The 22,308-nt window shown below is 43.0% G+C and overlaps 1 protein-coding gene across 2 annotated transcripts in view; it reads left to right on the forward strand.

The window, feature by feature from the left end:
• Osbpl6 (oxysterol binding protein like 6) overlaps positions 1–20,061 on the forward strand; it is a 104,265-nt gene extending 84,204 nt beyond the window's left edge. For both annotated transcript variants that reach the window (XM_059260751.1, XM_059260753.1), the window contains 10 exons: positions 5,918–6,005; positions 6,517–6,770; positions 7,622–7,759; positions 8,533–8,596; positions 10,364–10,442; positions 12,374–12,518; positions 13,861–14,005; positions 16,201–16,327; positions 17,980–18,102; positions 19,278–20,061. In XM_059260751.1, the coding sequence (XP_059116734.1) occupies positions 5,918–6,005; positions 6,517–6,770; positions 7,622–7,759; positions 8,533–8,596; positions 10,364–10,442; positions 12,374–12,518; positions 13,861–14,005; positions 16,201–16,327; positions 17,980–18,102; positions 19,278–19,386 (1,272 nt within the window). In that variant the 3' untranslated portion in view covers positions 19,387–20,061. The remainder of the gene's footprint in view (positions 1–5,917; positions 6,006–6,516; positions 6,771–7,621; positions 7,760–8,532; positions 8,597–10,363; positions 10,443–12,373; positions 12,519–13,860; positions 14,006–16,200; positions 16,328–17,979; positions 18,103–19,277) is intronic.
• The last annotated feature ends 2,247 nt before the right edge of the window (positions 20,062–22,308 follow it).

Consider the following 22,308-nt stretch of genomic DNA (forward strand, 5'->3'; position numbering starts at 1 on the left):
CCATCCATCTCGTTTGCTTGCGACTGTGAGGAGTCTGGGTAAAGACCGTCAGACTCTGGGACTTGGGGCTGCTGTATGTGTTTGTTTACGTCATGGGAAGATGCTCACCTAATAGCAGAGGCAAAGCATGTAAGCCACCATGATGCTTCTCATTTCCTGAGCACTTCACAGTGCTTCTGGGCACAGTGCTTCCGGGCTGCAATTCCGGAAGCTCTTAACTTGGATGAATAAAGGGAAGTAATCAAACATTTATATATTTATATATGTGGCAAAGTAACCAAACCACTGCTTTCATTGCAGGAACCATTTGGTAATACAGAAAGGGTGAGAGAATTAGAAAACCATCTCTGTTGGGCAACTTCATATGTCTACAAGGAAATCTGGTCTGTCCCAATCCCCAGTATGCTTAGGACCACAATTTAGCTGTCACACAAAAATGTTAATAATCTCGTCTCTGTACTCAGGTGCAGCCTCATGTTCCTTTTTGTTCTAGATCCTTCCAACAGCCAAAGGAGTGGTTCCTGGAGTTATCAATTTGCTAAAGACATCGTATTATCCCTTGTAACAAAGAGAAGTAGTCTTTTGTACCACCCACACTGGAAAGAACTGGACTGCATATTATCCTTGTGCCCTGTCTTTTAGAGGCTTCCAAAAATAGTGGCTTTTATTCATATCTTCTTTCTGTACCACAATAATGAGGTGTGAGCCAGGAAATAAACTCAAATAATAGTCACCATGATGTTTTCAGGGTTATCCCTCCTCTTTAGTTAAGGTGTGGCCCCTAGGTCGATCTAATCTGTTCCGGTCTCTGGAGTTTCCTCCTGATGAGAACCCCCTAGAAGGCTCCTCCAACCTTTACACTGACACTCTTGGCAAGCCCACCTTGTGAGCCAAGCATTGGTTTGTGAATTCTGGTAGCAGCTGCAGGGTCCATGCAGGTGGTGTGTCCTGTACCGCAGCTACCAGTGGAGACGGGTCCTCTGCACTGGCCACCCTGCTGGCTGGAGCATTTCTCCCAGAGAAATGTATGTTATCTTCCCCCCACATTCAGTCCTTTGGTGTGCCTTGCTTACTTCTTACTCCCGGCTCTCACTCTCCAACACAATATGTTTCATCCATTTCATTTTTTATGTGTTTCCACCTCTAGAATGCAGGCTCCACAAAGGTCGAGACTTTACCATTTGTCTCTAGAAGAGTCTAGTGAATTCAGAACTGGCACTCAATAAGTATTTACTAATGCAATAAAGGAAAGAGTTCTTTCAGGCCGTTCATCCACTAATTCTTCTGAGAAGTGCCCACATCAAAATTTCCCTGACTAGGGATGTGGTATCTACCAGTGCATTTACTTAATGAGTCCTCAGCTCCTTTAAGAAAATTGTCTACTAAAAGCTACATCATTGGGTTTTTAAAGATGGCCTACTTCTTTCCAGAATGCTCTACCAGCCTAGTGTCTGCTTTAGAATTTGTGTCCGCAGGGACACACCTAGTCACATTTGGAAAATAGTTCCTGAACTGTTTTTGAACCCTGAAGTTCAACACAGAAATATTTGGCTCCAGCACTTTGAGCTCAAGGGGAAGAAGACAACCCTCGGTAGCACGGCAGGGGCTTGGCCTATGCATAGGACCACGTGAAAGGACCACAGCAAATAACCCAGCCCCAGTTACTGCACACAAACTTATGACATGCCCGCCTCTGACCCGTGTCCACTGCCACCTCAGAATTCTACACCGGCGATACTGTATCATTTATGGCACAGTTTGGGAGAGATCGGAAACCAAAGAGGAATAGCATGCTTAAACGTGGCTGTTGCCTTAACAAATGCTGACAATAAGCATGCTCGTGATACACGTTCAGTTCTGGTAGGCACTTGTCTCCTCATCTGTAATCAGGGAGATTGGCTTCTTCTAGAGAAACTGGGTGGAAGAGAAGCTAAAAAACAAGATGAAGAATTCAGCTTTACTGAGTCTGGTGGTATTCCCTCTCTCTTTCAGTCAGTGAGAACTGTAGAGACAAAATACAGAGGAAGAATATGAATCAAAAAAATTATTCTTAATTTGCCATGTTTATAGGCTTCACATACAAAAGCAACTCTCCTACTGATCTAACCCATGTATGCAGTCCTTCTGTCAGGGTTTATCACATGAAATGTGTGAACTCTAGAAGCAGAAGTATGTGGACTCTTTTCAACCCTGATTTTTATTTACTTAGTGCATGTGCAAAGGGGAGGTATGTGTGTATATGTGTATACCTCTGTATTATGTGTATGCCTCTGGGTGTGTGTTTGTGTGCATGCACATGCATGTGTAAAAGCCAGAGGTCGACTTCCAGTACCTTCCTCAGTTTCTCTCCATCTAATTTTTTGAGACATTCTCTGTCCCTGAGCCCTGGTGTTCATCGGTTTGCCTAGGCTTGCTGGCCAGCTCTGGGACTCTGCCTGTCTCCTCTCCGGCTGCTGTGAGTTCAGGTCCATTCACCACACCCAGTTTTCACATGAGTTCTGGGAATCAGTCCTCAGCTCTTTATGTTTGTACAGCAAGCACTCTAATGACAGCTCAGCCCCTCAATCCTAATCTAAAAATCATCAATAAATCTAGAAATATTAGAAATTAAAAGCAGATTAAACTGTTTTTAGCAGTAAAGGAGATCAAGCCCAGGGCCATGGACATGCTAGGTAAACTATCACTTAGCTATGCCCTTAGTCCTACTAGTTTTTTTTTTTTAATTTATTTATTCATTATGTATACAGAAGAGGGCGCCAGATCTCATTACAGATGGCTGTGAGCCACCATGTGGTTGCTGGGAATTGAACTCAGGACCTCTGGAAGTGCAGTCAGTGCTCTTAACCTCTGAGCCATCTCTCCAGCCCCCCTACTAGTTTTTATTATATTAAAATTTAAAACTTTCAATAGCAAAATGCTGACATAAAGTTTAAAAAAAAATAAGTTGAGGAGAATCAGGATGGCACTTCCTGGTGGCCAGCACAGTGTGAGCATCATGCTTCAGGCTCTTGGCAGCGGCAGCCAGGGCCCTGATTTCTCCCAGGAGTGAACACCTCTCTTCTGGGCTATGTATAGGTCCATGACCATGCAGCAGCAAGGGTCTGTGTTGATTTCCATGGTCCATGTTACTACCAAAGGCCATGCAGATGTCCCTGGTTTGGACTGCTGCCAGGGACCACGTTGATATCCAATGGCTGCACAGAGTTGGACCCTTCCCTTGCTGCCTGCAGCATTGGGTGAGCTAGCCAGGGCAGTGCTGGAGAGCCTACCCTGGTGGTAAGGATGCAGTAGAGCTGGCAGGCTGAGCAACCAACTCAGCCTGGTCCAGATCCAGGGCTATGAGTTGGCCCACCCCAACATCCACCCCCATCTATGAACTGCTAGAATATCCACGAGGAGTCCCAGTGAAGGCCCTGTATTGATAGTGTAGTAGAAGCCAGAGGCCTCAAACCATCCAGTGACTCTTTGCAATGAACATTTGCAAGTAAAGATAATATGGAATAAAGGGTATGTGACTCACTATGATGTACTACAGCTTTCATGATGAGTTTTTTTTTTTATTTCTTCAGGGAGAGGGGGAGGTTGTAAGGGCAGAGGGCAGGTACAAAGGGATGGGGAAATGAGTAGAATTGGGGTGCAGGATGCGAAATCCACAAAGAATCAATGAAAAGTTAAAAGAAAAAATTGGAAGACTCATCCATTATGGGTGGCCTACTCCCTGGGTTTGGGTCTTGTACTGTTTAAGTGTAGGGATGGGACTGGACACATGCAAGCATGCGCTCGTTTATCCTCTCTGCTCTTGACTAGAAAAGCAACCAGCGGCTTCAAGTTCCTACCGTGACTTTTCTGCAATGGTGGACCATAACCTGGAGTTGTATGCCAAATAAGCCCTTTCTCCCTTAAATTAAAAATAAAAAGTTGCAAATTAGGTAAAACGTAAGATATATGATGACAGAAAACTGTTGAAAGACAATGCCATCAGTGCACAATGAAATGTGCCGCCTTCCCAAATACAGATGAAGAACTTTGTCTCTTGTCAGGGAAATGTGCTCAGAACACCACAATACTAAGATCCAGACATGGTGAGCATCGCTATAATCCCAGCACTTGGGAAGCACAGGGAGGAGGCTCACCATGAATGGTCCAGCTTATTCTACATAATGAGTTCACGACTAGCCAGAGATTTGTAGCAAGACTCTGGCTCGAAGCACCAAGCCTGTAGCTGGAGGCAGAGCTTTTTGTCCCATCTGCCTGATTACACTCGGCAGTCATTTCCCAAATGACCACTCAGAGGCTTATATTAATTATAAATGCTTGGCCAATGGCTCAGGCTTATTACTAGCTAGCTCTACATTTAAATTATATTTCTTATCTGTGCTTTGCCACGTGGTTTGTGGCTTGTTACCTCGTTTTCTACATTTCTTGCTTCCTCAGCGGCTGGCTAGCATCTGGCCTGACTCCACCCTTCTTCATCTCTGTCCTCAGTTTGATTGTACTGCCTAACCTTATCTTGCCTCACTATTGGCCAAAACTGCCTTATTATCAACCAATGAAAGCAACACATATTCACAACATACAGAAGGACATCCCACTGCACCAAGCCAAAACAAATGGCCAAACATACAAAATGTGATCTTCTTTGTTAGTAGGTAAAGACACATACAGTAAGGACATCCCACTGCACCAAGCCAAAACAAATGGCCAAACATACAAAATGTGATCTTCTTTGTTAGTAGGTAAAGACACATACAGTGTGTGTTTATGCTGATGTTTTAAGATTTGGAGGATGAAGCCTATCTGAATGGACCCGTACTGGCAGCTGCAGATGATTTTCAAACCCTGTGTGCCCTCATGTACTTGCTCATATTTTACAGTAGGAGTGTTTTGGTTTTGTGCTCAGAGAGGACACTGCTGTTTACACCTTGAAGACAGTAAAGAGTATCGTTTTCCTGCCTGTAGTAGAGACCTTGGTTTCCCAGTTCCGCCTGTGGCTTAGTGCCCTTTCTTAACTGCTCCAACTCTCTGTACATCATGTTGTTCCTTAATCTTATTTTGCCCTTAATATGGGTTTCATTTTAGTTTGTTCATGTGTTTTTGCAGTATTTGAGATTGAACCTAGAATTTAGGCATGGTAGTCAGGCAGTCTGCCATTGAGCTCTATCCCCACCTCCTCTGGTTTCCTTGTTGCTCCATTCATGAAGAGAATGACTTAATGTTTGATCTTTTCCCAGCCTCCCAATATCTGTCAGATTCTAGAGTTTCTTCCCTAGATCTGTGGAGTATCTTCTCATCTCACTTCCCTCAAGAGAGCTGTAAGCATCTTCTGGAAAACTGAGTCTTGACTCTGTGTACACTCCCTTAGTCTGTGGGGTTTTAATGACCCTCAGGTTGGCATGAAAAGCCTGTTGTCACTGCCGTGCTCTTTCCGGTCTCCCTACACTTAGTCACAGCCACTCTTAACTTCCCAGAGGTCCTTGGGTAAACGTTTCCCTAATGGTTCCTGCTTTTGCCTCTTCCTGGGCCTCTCCCTCTCATAATGACTAGGCAACTCCTGTTCTCTCTCAGACACCTCCCACAGACTCTACTCAGTAACTCTACTCTGAGCAGCATATCTGGAGTCCTCAGTGGAGTCACAGGCCTTCTTTTATGTATGTGTGTACTGTGTTTTCCATAATTAAGCATTCTAGCCTCCCCCAGCTTCCCACCTTAGCTGAGAAGGAGTGACTTCAAATCAGCAGTTCCTCCCTAGCACCTTGTAGAAGATACTCAAGCGTTCCTTGAGCCAAGTATGTTTTCACTGTGACGTCTGCTTCTCATTTGAACAACGTTGTTACTTTTTTACCTTTTGATGATAGGAGCTTTCAAGGCCAGAAGCCTGAGGAACATTCTCATCACCTGTCTGTCCTTGCTCCCTTAGGCTTCTGATGATGAGTCCTACATCAGCGATGTGAGTGATAACATTTCTGAAGACAACACCAGTGTCGCCGACAATATCTCTCGGCAAAGTATGCATCATTTGAGTTTCCAGTTTGTTCTGTCTACCTGCTGAATTACAACCCTGGTGAATCACTAGCCAGTCGTTCCCTTCTGCTCGCCAGTTATCCCCCTTCAGTTAGTTATTGGTAGCTTTTCTTTCGCATAATCTGTCAGGGTGTGCGATTGTAAAACCTGTTGGGTATGTGGTTAAGTAGAGAAACTTGACCTCTTGTTCAGACCCAAATGTCAAATCTCTCTTGTTGAAATACACACATGCACACACACACACACACACACACACACACACACACACACACACACACACACAGAGAGAGAGAGAGAGAGAGAGAGAGAGAGAGAGAGAGAGAGAGAGAGAGGTGCATTTGTTCTCAACTTTATATAGAAATGATCCTATGTATGAAGGAGGCTGTGATTAGATGTATTACAATCAGAATTCTATGAAAGGGTTCTCTTTTCCATTCTGACTTTATTGAAACCAGAAAGGGGAAGTTTTGCTCACTCTGCTCCTTCCTCTGCCAGTCCTGAATGGGGAGCTCACAGGAGGTGCCTTCAGGAACGGCCGCCGCACGTGCCTGCCTGCTCCTTGCCCTGACACCAGTAACATTAACCTGTGGAATATCTTGAGAAACAACATTGGCAAAGACCTGTCAAAGGTCTCCATGCCTGTGGAGCTCAACGAGCCACTCAATACTCTGCAGCACCTCTGTGAAGAAATGGAGTACAGCGAGCTCCTGGACAAGGCCTCAGAGACGGATGACCCCTATGAGAGAATGGTAATGGAGGGCAGGCAGGGCAGGGCACTTTGAGGCCTGAGCTAGGCTGCAGCCATCCTGTAGACAACTTTTCTGTTCGTATAACATTCTCACTGTGTTGGGTATTAGAGAAGATTTGTTCTGTGTGCAGAACCAAGCATGGCCAGAAATTTCTAGATACTCTTATTGGAAACTACTCATGTTGTGAATTTTCCTTAGCCTAGATGCCCACAGGGGTCTCAGCCCTTGACATTGCCATATGGAGTCAATTTACAAACGTGTTGGGCCTCATTCATAGTTATCCTGAGATGCATGTTGACCTTGAGCTGCAGATTGGGGACACCTGCTGGCCTAGAGTGTTCCCTAGAGTTTGGCAAAGAGATTAAAACCTCCTTGGAGGTCAAAAGCTTGCCGAACCTTGCTTTGTCAGCTAGTCCCGTGTGCCAGGAGAACCCATCTGTTCAGGAGCATAGTTCTAAGAAAGCAACTTGCTGTTGGTACTTTGCCCTCTATTCCATAAGGCTGGAAAACTTGACCTCTGCTTTAACCAGCACCAGCAGCCACACCTTCATGCCTGTGGGGCTAAGGGTGTGCCCATGACATGGCTAACAAACTGGCTTCCAGAACCTTTGACATCTATGATGGTCAGGAAATCGGGTGGACACATGAATGAAGAGCAGTTGCCTTACACTTTTCACAGGGGTAGTCTAACCTATCCCTTCCTGTGTATTGATGAAGAGTCAAGTAATTGCAAATACAGACGTCGTCAGATCAGCACCCCTCAACATGGAGTGTGTGCAGCCTGTAGGGGTAGAGACACACGGCCCTGGAGTGGTCTCCTACATCGTGCTCCTTCCTCGATGTCTTCGCAGGTTCTCGTTGCTGCTTTTGCAGTCTCAGGGTATTGCTCCACCTACTTCAGAGCAGGAAGCAAACCATTCAACCCCGTCCTGGGGGAGACCTATGAATGCATCAGAGAAGATAAGGGCTTCCGGTTCTTCTCAGAACAAGTAAGTGAGGTTGCCGTCCAAGTTCAGAGGACAGTTCAGTGAAAAGCTTTAGTAACGGTGTGATTGGGGCAGGCTGTCTTACCAGTTAAGAGAAATACCATGTGATTTAACTGCATCATCATCCCTCTAAGTGTATGTGGGTTCTCTGTGTTTACCCGTGTCCTAAATATTAACGACTTACTTAGAGTTTTGAGGTGAATTTATTATTAGAACTGGATATTCTAGTTGTCATGGAGGGGGATGATTTTATTTTTTTATTTTTTTTATTTTTTTATTTTTTTGGTTTTTCGAGACAGGGTTTCTCTGTGTAGCTTTGCGCCTTTCCTGGGACTCACTTGGTAGCCCAGGCTGGCCTCGAACTCACAGAGATCCACCTGCCTCTGCCTCCCGAATGCTGGGATTAAAGGCTTGCGCCGCCACCACCGCCCGGCTGATTTTATTTTTTAAAATAATATTGTTGATGCTGATGATGTATGCATATAATCATAGCACTGGGTGGAGGCAGCAGGATCAGGAGTTCAAGGCCAGTCTTAGCTGTAAGTTTGAAGCCAGCCTGAGCTACATGAGACCCTGTCTCAAAAAACAAAAACATCATTTATAGAAGTTGAAATACTAACATCATTGCGCTCTCTCTCTCTCTCTCTCTCTCTCTCTCTCTCTCTCTCTCTCTCTCTGTCTCTCTGTCTGTCTCTCTGTCTCCCTCTCTGTCTCTCTCTCTGTCTCTCTCTCTCTCTCCCTCTCCCTCTCCCTTCCTCCCTCTCTTAAATTACTAGGTTAGCCATCATCCACCCATTTCTGCCTGTCACTGTGAATCGAAGAACTTTGTCTTCTGGCAAGGTTTGTATTTCAATTACAATTGAAAGCCAAGTGTATAGTACTGTGGAAAATGTCTAGCTATGAAAGTACACTGTGCTCAGTTTGATTTCTGCCTTGGGAGCTCAGAGACTATTAGTAGATGCTGGCAGGGATTATCCTGAGAAATTAAAATTTCCAGCTTGCTATGAAGCCATGTTGTCTTGGAAATGAGATGCTGAGCCTGCAGAACATCAGCTCCACGCTGCCCATTCCAGCCTAGAACTCTCACCTTGTCTCGTGCCTTGTGGGCCTCCGTACTGTGGCTCTGATGTCTCTTGCCCTCTGCTCTTGGAGTATGTGCAGAGATTTTCACTGGCCAAAGGAGTGCTCACAGGCACATCTGTCTAGGCATCTAGTCAACCACCATGTCCACGAGCATTTGCAGAGTCAGCCAACCTAGATGAACAGCACTCAGAAAAACTATCCATACTGATCATATGCAGAATAGTTTTCTGTTATTCCCCAAGAAATGTAACGTTAAACAACCATTTCCCAAAGACTGACGTTGGGCTAGTTCTTACAGGTAATCCAGAGATAATTTCAAGTATATGAGAGCAGTACATCATTTATATGCAAATATCTTGCACTTTTTATGTAAGAGACACTAGCATCGGCAGATTGTGGTGTAACATATAGATGTTCTGGAACACCCCCTCCCCCAAATGGCAACAATTTAAACACTAAAGTGATTCATGGTCTTTTGACTCTTTGAAATGAAGTCTCTCCTAATTAAGGCTCACTGTTGTGGTACAATTTTTCAGTCTTACCTAAAATAAAGTTTCAAAACCCCCTTAGGAAAAAAGAATGCATTTGCTGATTTGACTATTAAGTGTCAGATAGACCTTTGCATGTGGAAGGTGCTTCGTGGCTCACAGGAAGCATTGCCTTAACTCGAGAGCACACAATGACAGTACTGTACCTGAACTCTATGGCAAAGTAAGAGGATCATTCTTGGTTATAAGCAAGAGACAGAAGTTCTATGAAGACAGCCCTAAGCTTCCTTTGTTTATCCAAATGGGGCTAGGTGGGTTATTACAGATTTGCAGGTAGATCTGAGTCTCCATGTGGAAAATATAAAGCCATTGAATAAGAGGAAATGGTGGGCCTCCGGTTGTGTCTTAGCCAGTTCGGGATGTGTTAGAAAGTGCTGGGCCTCGGGCTGTGTGTCTCAGCCAGTGTGGAGACAGACGTGTGTTAAGTTCATCCCATGTGCTCATAAATCTTCACTATCTCTATGTAAAGATTTTAGTTTTTTTTTTATCTTTTGCTGTTCTCCTCAGACCTATAACTCCTATGTGTATAAGGGGGAGATGTGTTATAAGTCAGTGGTATTACCATACTGCAGTTATTTTTACATATACTTCAGGCTTGATATATATGGTGACTATTTTTTCATTTAGTCAAAACTTAGCATCTATTATTATCTGGGGATCAATGCACCCTAAGGTCTATGTTCATATGCATATGTGAGTACCTCCCACCTGTAAACGTTCTTCTTCTGGCTTCTGGAATTTGTTTTGTTAAATGGAAACAAACAGGGAGCATGGTTATGAAGGGAGAAATAATGAATCTGGAAAGAATCACAGTATTTTCACCTTGGCTATCTTCAGGTCTTTGTTATGTTAAATAATAGTACAGAATCAGTTGTAATTACAAAAGTGTTTTGTGAACTATAATCCCAGTATTAGTTTTTACAGAACTAATCGGATGTAGAGCATTGAATTTCTGTTCCCTCACTGTCTCATCTAGATATCAGATGGAAAAACAAATTCTGGGGAAAGTCGATGGAAATCCTGCCTGTTGGAACCCTGAATGTTACGCTTCCAAAGTAGGTTGCGCCCCTCTCCTCTCGGGCTTCTTAGCTGCTCTTGCAGTCCAAGTGGGTATGCTGAAAGGCTCAAAGGGTCCAGTTCCCTGTGTGCCCAAAGCCTCTGTTACCTTCAGCACAATTCTTTCAGTATGGGCTTCCACAAAAGCAAACAGTCTTAGTCCATGTACCACAGCTTCCTGCTTCTTTCCTGGCATCCTTCTTTTGATCAGCCCAAAGCAGCCACCTGCCATGTTCTCACCAACATTTTAATCGACATTTGTATTAGCAAGCTCTCCCTTTACCAGTTTCTTTTCTACACTATTTATAATTTCACTTTTATATCTGTCTTGCTTAGATAAAGAACTTATTTTAAGTTTCTAAGTTATTTATAAAAAAAAAGTAACGATGTAATTCTTTTATACCATATTCTATATAAAAAAATTTAGAAGAGATGGGCTATAAATGTTTTTAAATTACTTGGTTTGTACTGAGGACAAAGATATGATTTTGTTGCTTTTTGGTTGTTTGGTTGATTTGGGTTTTATCTGCTTGGATGGTAGAATGTGCTGGGGTTTGGAGATAAAGAGATGATTTGGTATATAAAACCACTTCAGCAGGAATGTGAGGACCTGAGTTTGAATCCCCAGAATCTATATACATAGCATGAGTGTCTGTAATCCCGTGCTGCGGTGAGAAGATAAGATGTGGAGACAGGAGAATCCTCAGAAAACGTAGGCCAGCTAGCCTGCAGTATGCAACAGAGAAACAACAGAGTGACCCTGTCTCTGAGTGGGAGGCAAAGACCAGAACCTGACGCTACCCTGTGACCTCCACACACATGCCCATGCACCTGTGTATACACACGCGTAAGCACACACATGCATGCATGCATGCATATACATACACAGGCATGCATGTGCATACACAACCTACTGACAAACTCGATATGAGGAAAAGTGAGATAAAAGAGATAAACTTTCAATAAGTGAAAATTCATGAAGAATAGTTTTCCCAGGTGTCTCTAACACCCATATCACACCAGTTGGGCCTTAGACGTATTTTATTTCGTTATGAAATATAATTGTACTTGAAATATACATAATGTATCCACTTACATCTGATTTGTGACCATGCCATTTCACGGCTTGGCAGAAATTCTGTGCATCATTCCCCAGAATATATATTGGATTTGTGCCCTAGATAGGCTTGTTCGCCTTCTTATCTTCTTCCTAAAGAATGACTCCATCTTAACCTTTATTGTGACCATGTACTATGAGAGTTTTCTGGGAATCATCGATCTCAGATGTGTATCTGATTTTGCTTCTTCCCCTGAATCCTTCCACAAATACTCATTACCTGCCGGTAAATGGGGACTCTTCAGTAGGTCATTAAATGCCTTCCCTGCCCTCCTCATGACCTGGAGCACACCACTGACAGGACCCCAGATACCAGGTTTTTCTCGCCTTGTGTCTCATAGATACTTTCCCCACACACACAGTGCTCACCTCCCCACCACAAACCTACAGAGCCAGCCTCATCTGGTACCTCTTGCTTGATAATCACTCCTTGTTTCCTCAAACCTGAGGACTAACCCCCGCCCCCCAACTTTCTGCTCATGATGCTTTGTTCGTTTGTAAATAGTAACCTTCACGATACTTGACTTTTTTCAGTATTTGCTTACCTGTCACTATATCCCTAGCATACTCTTAGTCCCAGGGGGCAGGAAAGAGGCATTGTTGAACTTGGCAGCGTTAGGTCCATGGAGAACACTCATTATTCATTCCTTAAGTAAATGAATCGTGTCATGCCTATTTATGACTACACAGAAGTTTTGAAGAAATAAGGGGAAGTGAGGGGAAAGGAAGTTTTTACCCAAAGAACATTCTCTCTCGTAGGAACAGTAATATGTCTGTGTCTGTTACTTTTGATCAGTGCTGTATTCTTTGCAGGTACGGAGATTACTACGTGTGGAACAAAGTCACCACGTGCATCCACAACATCCTCAGTGGGAGAAGGTGGATCGAGCATTATGGCGAAGTGACCATTAGAAACACCAAAAGCAGCGTTTGTATCTGCAAGCTCACATTTGTCAAGGTGAGAAGCACCTTAGAACAGAAAAGCCAAGATCCTGCCAAATGCTTCCTAAGGAAGAAATGCAAGAAAATCTTCCCTGTATCGTATCTTAGGGCATTTTAGACGAGAAACCACAATTGGCTTACAGTGTTGCTTGAGGAATATAAACTTCTGAATCTGTGGAGATCAAAAATATCGTGTCAGAAAAAAATAAGTTTATTTTTAAAGAATCTTGTTTTTACATAGCCAGCCAGGATACTAAGTAAAATTCTGGAACACATTTCATTCCTAAATTGAGTCCTTTAGTTTCTATTACTGCCTGATTACAACATAAATATATTTATGTGATTATTTAGGGCTCTGATTCTAATACAGTTGTCAGTTCTTGGAAATACTTGAACAGAGCCATGTAGATGATAGCTACAGTCATTGCAAACCCATCCTACCCTGCTCTGTAACAATCCAAATCGGGCCAAGAGAAAGCATTGCCTTCATTTTTTTTTTTTTTTTTTTTTTTTGGTTTTTCGAGACAGGGTTTTTCTGTGTAGCTTTGCGCCTTTTCCTGGAACTCACTTGGTAGCCCAGGCTGGCCTCGAACTCACAGAGATCCGCCTGGCTCTGCCTCCCGAGTGCTGGGATTAAAGGCGTGCGCCACCACCGCCCGGCGCATTGCCTTCATTTACTAGAAAATAGGTTACGGAAGGAAATGCCCATGGAACACCATTTCCCCTAGGAACGCTGCTCTGAAGTAGAAATACAACACATACCCATGTTTGTTTAAGTACATTACAAGATTCGCCAATTATTTTGATATCATGTCCAGGTGAAGTTCATTAAGATCCATGAGCAAAGGGAGAGAATTGAAGGCAGAATCACTAACCTGTGAGTTAATATTGGGCTCTTCAGCTAACAACTGACCTGGAGCTAGAGATTGGCATGCTATCATGCTGTGGCATGGAACAGAAGTTTGGGCTGCTTGTTTGTTGGTTTTTGTTTGTTTTTGTACTGGGAATCAAATCCAGGACTTTGCCCGTGGTAAGCCAGTGCTCAGAGCGACACCCCTAGTTCCAAGACTACCCACTACTTAGAAATTAATCTAATCAATTACTCTGGCACACCACTTACCTTAGCACTTGCGAGTTTGAGGTAGAAGGATTGTGAGTTTTGTGCCAACCTGGGCTACCCAGGAAGTTCCAGGCCAACTTAAACAACGTTAGTGAGACCCTCTTGAGATAGAAAGCAAGAAGGACAACCTTCCATATGTGTGAGATGTGCTGAGCTCCATTCCATTTTGGAAAGAACATTTTGCATATCGAAAGGACAGGTTGACGTTACTAAAGCGCTTGGGTTGCTTGTCTTCCAGGTGAATTATTGGAACTCCAATGTGAATGAAGTCCAGGGGGTGGTGATTGACCAGGAGGGGAAGGTGGTGCACCGGCTGTTTGGGAAGTGGCATGAAGGTCTCTACTGCGGGGTGGCTCCCTCTGCGAAGTGCATCTGGAGACCAGGTGAGAGGCCTGAGCTTCTTGGTCAGGAGGCTGTGGGCAGCCGAAGGGAGGGAACGGAGGGTCAAACCATGCGGTTTGCCTTGCATTTCCTTTTAATAGTGAGATCTAAAATGTAAATGTTCAAGGTACTCGCAGTTATATTTACATTCAACAAATAAGTTATGTGTAAAATCCACTGTTTGATACTTGATAATTAAAAAATGGACCAAAATCATTGACATGCAGTAAACTGACCTGTTAAAATCTGCCGTGGGAAATTGCTTTAAACATTATGCATACATGCAGAGGCTAGGTGTACTAAATAAAGAGTTTAAATAATTGAAATACATAAGCAAGCCCTTGTTCATGTTGTTTACTTTTTAAATAAAACAAAGAAAATGTAATATCTGTAATCCTAAATTCAGTAACTTGCCACAGTAAGTGATCTTTTTCACTTGAGCAGGAAAACTGCTACATGCTTAACAAAAGACATCAGCAGAGCCAGGCAGTACATTAGCATATCATTGAATATAAAGTATAAATGGCAAAAAAAAATTCTCCATGTGACATTTATTTTTATTGGAATTTTGTCAGGTTATCTCCAACTTTTAAGATAGTTGGTTTCCTAAAAGACACTGTTACATGTTTATAAATTTCCTGCTGGTAGAGTGGTTAATTCATCCATTGTTAGTAACTACTTACTGAGTATTGACCATGCATCAGCCTTGTTCTAGGAGGTTGGGATACTTCAGTAAGCAAAGCAAACAAGGATTTTACCTTAGAATTTACAGATAAGCACGAATAAGAGGTTGGGCTGTAAAGCAGTGATAAGGTACTTCCTAGCATAAGTGAGGTTCTGGGTATCCAGCAAGTGTCTTACTTCACTGCTAGGTGTGATGGTGCATGTCTGTAGTCCTAGTACTTGGGAGCCTGAAATAGGAGGATTGCTAGAACCCTGGAGTTCAAGATGAGGCTGGACAGCAAAGTGAGGTATTATTAGGAAGGAAGGAAGGAAGGAAGGAAGGAAGGAAGGAAGGAAGGAAGGAAGGAAGGAAGGAAGGAAGGAAGGAAGGGTGGGTGAATGGACGGGTGGATGGATGGATGGATGGATGGACGGACAGACGGATGGACGGATGGATGGCTCAATAGATAGATGGGTGACTCTCAAGGCTGGCAAGATAGCAGCAGGTTAAAGGTGCTTGCTCCCAAACCTGACACCTGACAACCTGAGTTTAGTTCCACAAGTTGTTCTCTGTCCTCTGACCTCTGCACACGTACTATAGCTCAAACTCTGTGTGTGTGTGTGAGAGAGACAGAGACACACACAAATTTTTAAGACGGAATAGAAAAAATTAAAGAGCCCACAATATGGCTGTGAAGGTAAAGGTACCTGCTGCCAAGACTGAGTTCAACCCCTGAAATCCACATGAAAGAAAAAGAAATCAATGGGGCTGGAGAGATGGCTCAGTGGTTAGGAGCACTTGCTGCTTTTCCAGAGGACTGGGGTCATTCCCAGTATCCATGTGGGTTGACTCACAACTGCCAGCACTGTCTGTACCTCCAGCTTCAAGGGATCCCACATTCTCTTCTGGACTCTGTGGGCACCTGTACTCACTGATACACACATACATAAATAAGAATAAGCTCTGAGAAAAACAGAGAAAGAAAACTGAGCCGAAGAAAGAAACCAAGCATATGGTACTCTCTCTCTGTCTCTCTCTGTTTCTGTCTGTCTCTCTCTCTTTCTCTGTCTCTCTCTCTGTCTCTTTCTCACTCACTCACATACACACACACACACCCAAATGTTAAAAATAATTTTTAAATATTTTAAAGGAATACTAATAATATTTTTATCTGCATCTTTTTAATGAAGTAAATGGCAGATGTTTCTGGTGAAATGTTCATCTTTGTGGTTAACTACCCTGGTCTTTAGTTACCTAATTGAATATTTGAGAGGAAAATTCTGTGTCCAGCCAATGAAGACTATTAATGTAATACATGGTTTTATTTAAAGGTGGGGTTTAATTAAATATGTGACTCTTTCAGTTCTGACCATCAACATGAACTTTCTCACCTAGAAATCCTGGAGTCGTGTGCACTGTACAAGCCCATTTGTAGGCTGGGCTCTCATTGTGCACTCTTCCTGATGAGGGAAGTTGGCTCCGTCCCTTGCTGGGAGCCTGTCCCTCTCACAGCTGTTCTCGGCCTCTCTCCAGGTTCTCTGCCAACCAACTACGAGCTCTACTATGGCTTTACGAGGTTTGCTGTGGAGCTCAATGAGTTGGATCCTGTCCTGAAGGACCTCCTTCCTCCCACAGATGCCCGATTCCGGCCAGATCAAAGGTCAGAGTTGCAGCAGAGTTTCTGCTGGATTCTAGATGACAATGTGGGTGTCAGAGGTCACTGGGACTCTTCTCCATCATTTGTTTGCTCCTTCATGCATTCTTTCTTCCCCGTATTCACTCCGAAATACCTGAGTTCTTACTCTGGGCAAAATAGTGTTTGTAGAGTCATTATAAGAGAACAGTATTCAATGGCCAGTTGTGTTGGACAGTAACAGAAAGCTTCTGCATATTTACCAAATGTCTAAAAACTCAGGTGGTCACTACAGAAGCATGCCTCACCCTGTGTTTTTGGCCTCTTTACACATTTAAACTGTGTCATTTAAACTGAAGATAAGAGTGACAGGAGCAGCCCGGCAGTGGTGGCGCACACCTTTAATCCCAGCACTCAGGAGGCAGAAGCAGGTGGATCTCTGGAAGTTCGAGGCCAGCCTGGTCTACAGAGTAGTTCCAGGACAGACAGCCAGGGCTACACAGAGAAACCCTATCTCCAAAAAAAAAAAAAAAAAAAAAAAAAAAAAAAAAAAAAAGGAGTGACAGGAGCACCTGGAAGTGACCTGAATGAACGGGAGCTTTCTCCACATACGTTGGTCCCTCAGGGTGTGGAATTGTACTCAAACTACCAAACTTACTTTTTGTTAGTTTTAAATGATCATGATGTCCACTTGTACAGAATTCATTTCTCCTAAACTTCTATATGTCATCCACATTCCGCTGAAGATCCATTCTCTGTTTCCCATGTGTGTTTGGAGTTTTTCCCTCCTAAAATGTTTTTGCTATGACTTTGACTTCATTCTATTCTACATATGATTCAATGTACTCTCCTAAAAATTGCAGTTTATGTTCCTCCCAGAATGTGTATCTCACTGACTAACATTTAATTTCATCAGTTAACTTTGTACAATGTATATTGTATTATGCCCCTCTCCTTTGCTCTTGTTTTGAAATGTAAAGGTGTGTGTGTGTGTGTGTGTGTGTGTGTGTGTGTGTGTGTGTGTGGTGGTGGTAGTAGTAATTCAACCCAGGGCCTGTGTGTGTTTAGCAAGCTCCTGTCCACCACAGAGCCCCACGCCAACCACAGATGTAAATATTCACAAATCATCCTTGAGTCCATTTTCATCTTCTCAATTCTATTCCAGTATACCTTCTTTTCGTCATTCTAACATTCCCCAGTAAAAAAAAGAAAGATCCTCGCCTCTCAATTCTGTTCTCTGATCCTCTGTTCTCTGAATAGAGGACAGCCAATCACCATCCAGCATCCCATAGCCTTTAACAGATCCATTTGGCACTATGAAGAAAGGAACCCAACTTGTGGCTTCATGTTGTTCTTACTCTCCACTGTCATTCTCCAGAAAAAGAAATCTAAGGTTTTAGAACCCCAGACAGCACAGAGCAGTGTTCAAGGCCAAGCCAGTCACCTGCCCCCTTATCATACCGTTGTGTTCCTGAGTGTAGTAACTCAATCCACATGTACAGAAACTATATTAACTGATGAACAGACTGAGGACATATGGCCTGGGACAGGGGTGAAGGGACATCAGCAATGTCACCACTGTTAAGGATGTTATATTCTCAGCAGCCAGCAGGTAATTTTATGCCAATTTTTTTTTCCAATAAACACTGACATTGGAATATCAACTGTATTCTGCTTAGGTTTTTGGAAGAAGGAAACTTAGAAGCCGCAGCAGCAGAGAAGCAAAGAGTTGAGGAACTCCAAAGATCTCGAAGACGGTACATGGAGGAAAACAACCTTGAACATATACCAAAATTTTTTAAGTAAGTCAGCCATTCCCAGAGCAAGCTTATGTTTTGCTAAAGGTTGCCAGAGACCACGAGGAAAAGAGAGTGGCATATTGTCTGGGGAACTTAAACTGATTTGGGTAGCTTTACACTGGACAGTGAAAATAATGAATTGGATTTTGTGCGTGTGAAAGTTAAGTTACCCAATAGTCAGTTCTTCTCAATGGGTCTTTTCTTTCTGTGGACAGTGAGATAGGGAGGAGCTCACCAGAAGGCATTTTCACTTTATCTGGACCCTTTGGAGTGCCAGAAAGGTATTCCCACTCCTCATGCAGGCAGCAGTTGAGATTCTGCCCCCAAGGGCACCATGACTTCATGCGGATTTAATTTTATTTCTGTCGCACAGAGCTTGTTTCTGCTCATATTTTAGCCCCCACTGTGGTATGATCAAGGATGATTACTACAGGATTATTTAAAGGATTATGTAAACATCACAGAGATGAATCTGTAGTTTTCAGATCCATCATCTGTCATCCTCCTGCACATGCTCACAAAAGCTCAGGGCATCCTCCTCCCCCTTAGAGCTTTCATCTCATGATCATCTTGTGGTGGAAGTGCAGACTTGCCATTCAGAGGTCTACAGTGTGCCTGCCAGAGGTCTACAGTGTGCCCATCAGGTCTGCAGTGTGCCTATCAGAGGTCTGCAGTGTGCCTGTCAGAGGTCTGCAGTGTGCCTGTCAGAGGTCTGCAGTGTGCCTATCAGAGGTCTGCAGTGTGCCTGTCAGAGGCCTGCAGTGTGCCTGTCAGAGGTCTGCAGTGTGCCCTTCAGATATGGGCCTCAGGGTGGCTTCTGCAGCTACTGATGTTGCTCTGTTCCTGGAAGGAAGCTCTTCCTTACAGTGCTTATGGAGCTGTGTTTGTTCCTCTCTGCTTTCTCTCTTACCCAGAAGGAATTAGAGGGAATTAGCTCTTGCCCGTAGTCTTTTTCCATCTTGCTTTTATTTCAATCATATAATGACAACAGTTACTTTATTTCTGGTCAGAAATTGCCAGCTTATCAATTGTTGGTAGATAGCAAACTATATATATAATATGTATTATTATTATATTATATTACCATATATGTTATATATGCATATATGTGAGAGAGTTGAGTTATCAGTTGACCTCGATGTGGTTTATGGCTAATGATGATTTTCATATTTTCACAGAAAAGTTATTGATGCAAATCAAAGAGAAGCCTGGGTTTCTAATGACACCTACTGGGAGCTTCGGAAGGACCCTGGGTTTAGCAAAGTAGACAGCCCTGTTCTTTGGTAAACTGGAGATGTAGAGCTAGCCAACATACCACACTCCGAATGAATAAATAACTATGCACAATTATGTTTCTTATAGCTCCGCGTGGTTTCTGGGTCGACTGAGAACCTCCCCTTTGCTTTTCTATCCATCTTTATAATGGATTTTCAAAAGTGCATTAGACAAGGCTCCTAACCACTTTTGGATCCTTTCTGTTCTGCTGCAACCATATTCCTTAAAAAATAAAATACAATAAAAAAATAAATAAAACCCACGCCCTCCTCGGAAAGCAGACTAGAAGAAGGGAGTATGAAGTCCAAAGGCAGAAGAATTGATCTAGAAGATCGAACTGTAACCGGTGCTTCAGGTGGATCGGGGGAGTGTACAATGACATACAAACTACATGTTTGGTCTGCTGTCTGAAAGCATCATCCCCTACCTTAGGAGCTCCTGAGCCGTAATGGTTGGTTAGTTCAGACTTGAAATGTGGTTTTTTTTGGTGTGGTGTGCTTGTACCAGCCTCGTCAAAATAGACGTGATGCTTCCGGAAACCCATTCCATCTTTACAACATTGTTCATGCCTTAAAGAAATGCAAAGATGTACAATAAACTGTTTTTTTTTTAAAATGTGTGCTCATAGGTGTATGTGAAGGACAGATCATTAGAATCCTGGCGTGGATTCACTTTCTCGGTCAGAACATTGATTCAGCTGATCTAAGAGGATTAAATAAGAAAACACACTTTCCTTTGCTAATTGAGTTACAGTGTGGTGGATCTAAAGATCTTACCCTCTTACGGGCTAAGGGACGTACACTAAGTAGATCTCCGCATCCAGGTGGCCAGATAGTAAACCATCCCTCCTCCATCTGACGTCACAGTGTGCGCTGGTATTTGGCTATGCTGTATCTGATTTGGACACCTGTCATCAGTGTTAAAACTTCATTAGGAAGTAACAAACGTTTGGAGTTTCTACCTGGGCCGGTTGGTACCATAAAGTACTGTTTTTGAGTGGCACACAGCATACAGCACATCCCTGACTCTTGCCCACTCCTTGGCACTGTTCAGATTCCACAGAGAACAAAAGCTTATTTGCATTATGTAAATGGATCCTATGCAAATCATTTTCCTTTTTTAAATCAAGCAGTTCCATATGATACATGGTTACATATTAATTCTCAACCTTGCTAAGGGCAAAAATAAAAATAAAAAAAAACTTAGGCTAAAAAAGTTATTCATTCCAAAGGTGGGGGCGGGCAAGATGTGTTTTGAATTCTTCAGGTTTTGTTTTTCCTCCACGGGCACACAGAGGCTTGCATTGGCGTTTCTAAATTCCTGCACGTACATGACTCTATAAATGCCTGTATGTTTAAAAAATAAATCTCTTTAGGGGGCTTCCTAGTGAATTAGAAAATTACATCTATTTTGTTGTCAGTTAGAGTTTTATTCTTAGATCCTTACCATCTGAATTTAAGTGTTATTTTAGACTCTGATAACAAGGTTAGTGACATTTTCTATTTTGTTAAGAGGCATCAATGTTGGTGTTATCTCTCCTCAGCAAAGCATTCCTAATAACGGCTAATGCATCCATAAAACCCAGCACTGCTGCTGAGAACATGGAGGAAAACTCAGAATTTCCACTCAATGGAGCAGTATTTTAGTTATCCTAAACTTCATCTTTCATCTAAGTCCATACATCATGCACACAGCTGGCACTCATTAGAATGGACTTTCTCTCCCCGATAAGTTCCCTAAGTCATAGCCAGAGCTAAGCTTCGGCTTACACAGCCTTCTCCATGTGCTCGCTCCTCGATTTCTTGAACTCCCGTTTGAAGTCTTAGGTGGTTTGCCTTGTGACTGTAAAAATCTTCCCCTTTGTCATGAACTAAGTTTTTCTTCATTCAACCTGATGCTCTTCTATCTGTGTACCTTCAGTTATGTCTAATTTTAATTTGAATTAGAACTCAATTAGAATCCTATTGACTTCCTCACAGACATGGATTCTCCTCCCTCGGTAAAGCTTACAGTCCGATTTAAAATGGGTCTTGCCTGTGCTCAGTGGTGCTTTCCTAAACTGCCTCACAATGACCTAATCAGAAAAGAGTTCTGCAGAAGAAAGTGTGACAAGGAGGGATTGGGAAGGTGAGATGATCAAAAGATAATAGGGACCATCAGTTTAACAAGTGGCAGAAGACCCAGGGCCCTTCAGGGAAGAAACTACCGTGCCCAGGGTTTGGGTTATCTGAGAAGAGAGGAGAAACAGTAGATAAGGCCTTCCCTAGATAGATAATAAGGTTAGATGACAAATATGAACAGTACATGATGGTCAGGTCTACTCTGAAACTCTAATTTGGATTTTAGATGAAAATGAGAGAAGTGTCATGTTGATTACAATCGCATGTCATGGTATCCTCCATTTTGAATCTGTTTTGACCTTCAGATTCCCTGATTGTGACCATCAAGTCATCCTCGGTAGACTTCAGAATCTCCTGTGACACCCGATTAGCTCACCTCCCGTTGGACACTGGCTTGTGTTGGTGTCACAGTCCATCCCTCCTTGTCTTCACAGGGTGGTTATAAAGTTATAATCCCATTGGAATTTCATTCATGTGACATTCCAGCTTTTGAAGCTGAATAGCAAAAGGGTAGAATGTTAGTTTATTTTCTTGATAAAACGCGATGTATTCCTTGGAATTTACATAAACCTTTATATTTGCAGGGGGGAGCGCTGTTTTGTTTTCCTTAAAAGGACCTAGGAGGGCTTGGTATGTCTCTGTTCCTCTCCCGTGCTTTATTTTCAAACTCCCTCCCCTCCAGTGAGATGGTCATTAGGGAAAGCAGTGATTAGTGACAGTATCCCCAGGGCTTGACCAGACTGGACTGATTTATGGCACACACCAGCGTTTGCAGAGTCTCACCGGGAAACCAAACATTGTGATGCTCAGTGCT

Source organism: Peromyscus eremicus, chromosome 4 (assembly GCF_949786415.1).
Source record: "Peromyscus eremicus chromosome 4, PerEre_H2_v1, whole genome shotgun sequence".
NCBI lineage: Eukaryota > Metazoa > Chordata > Mammalia > Rodentia > Cricetidae > Peromyscus > Peromyscus eremicus.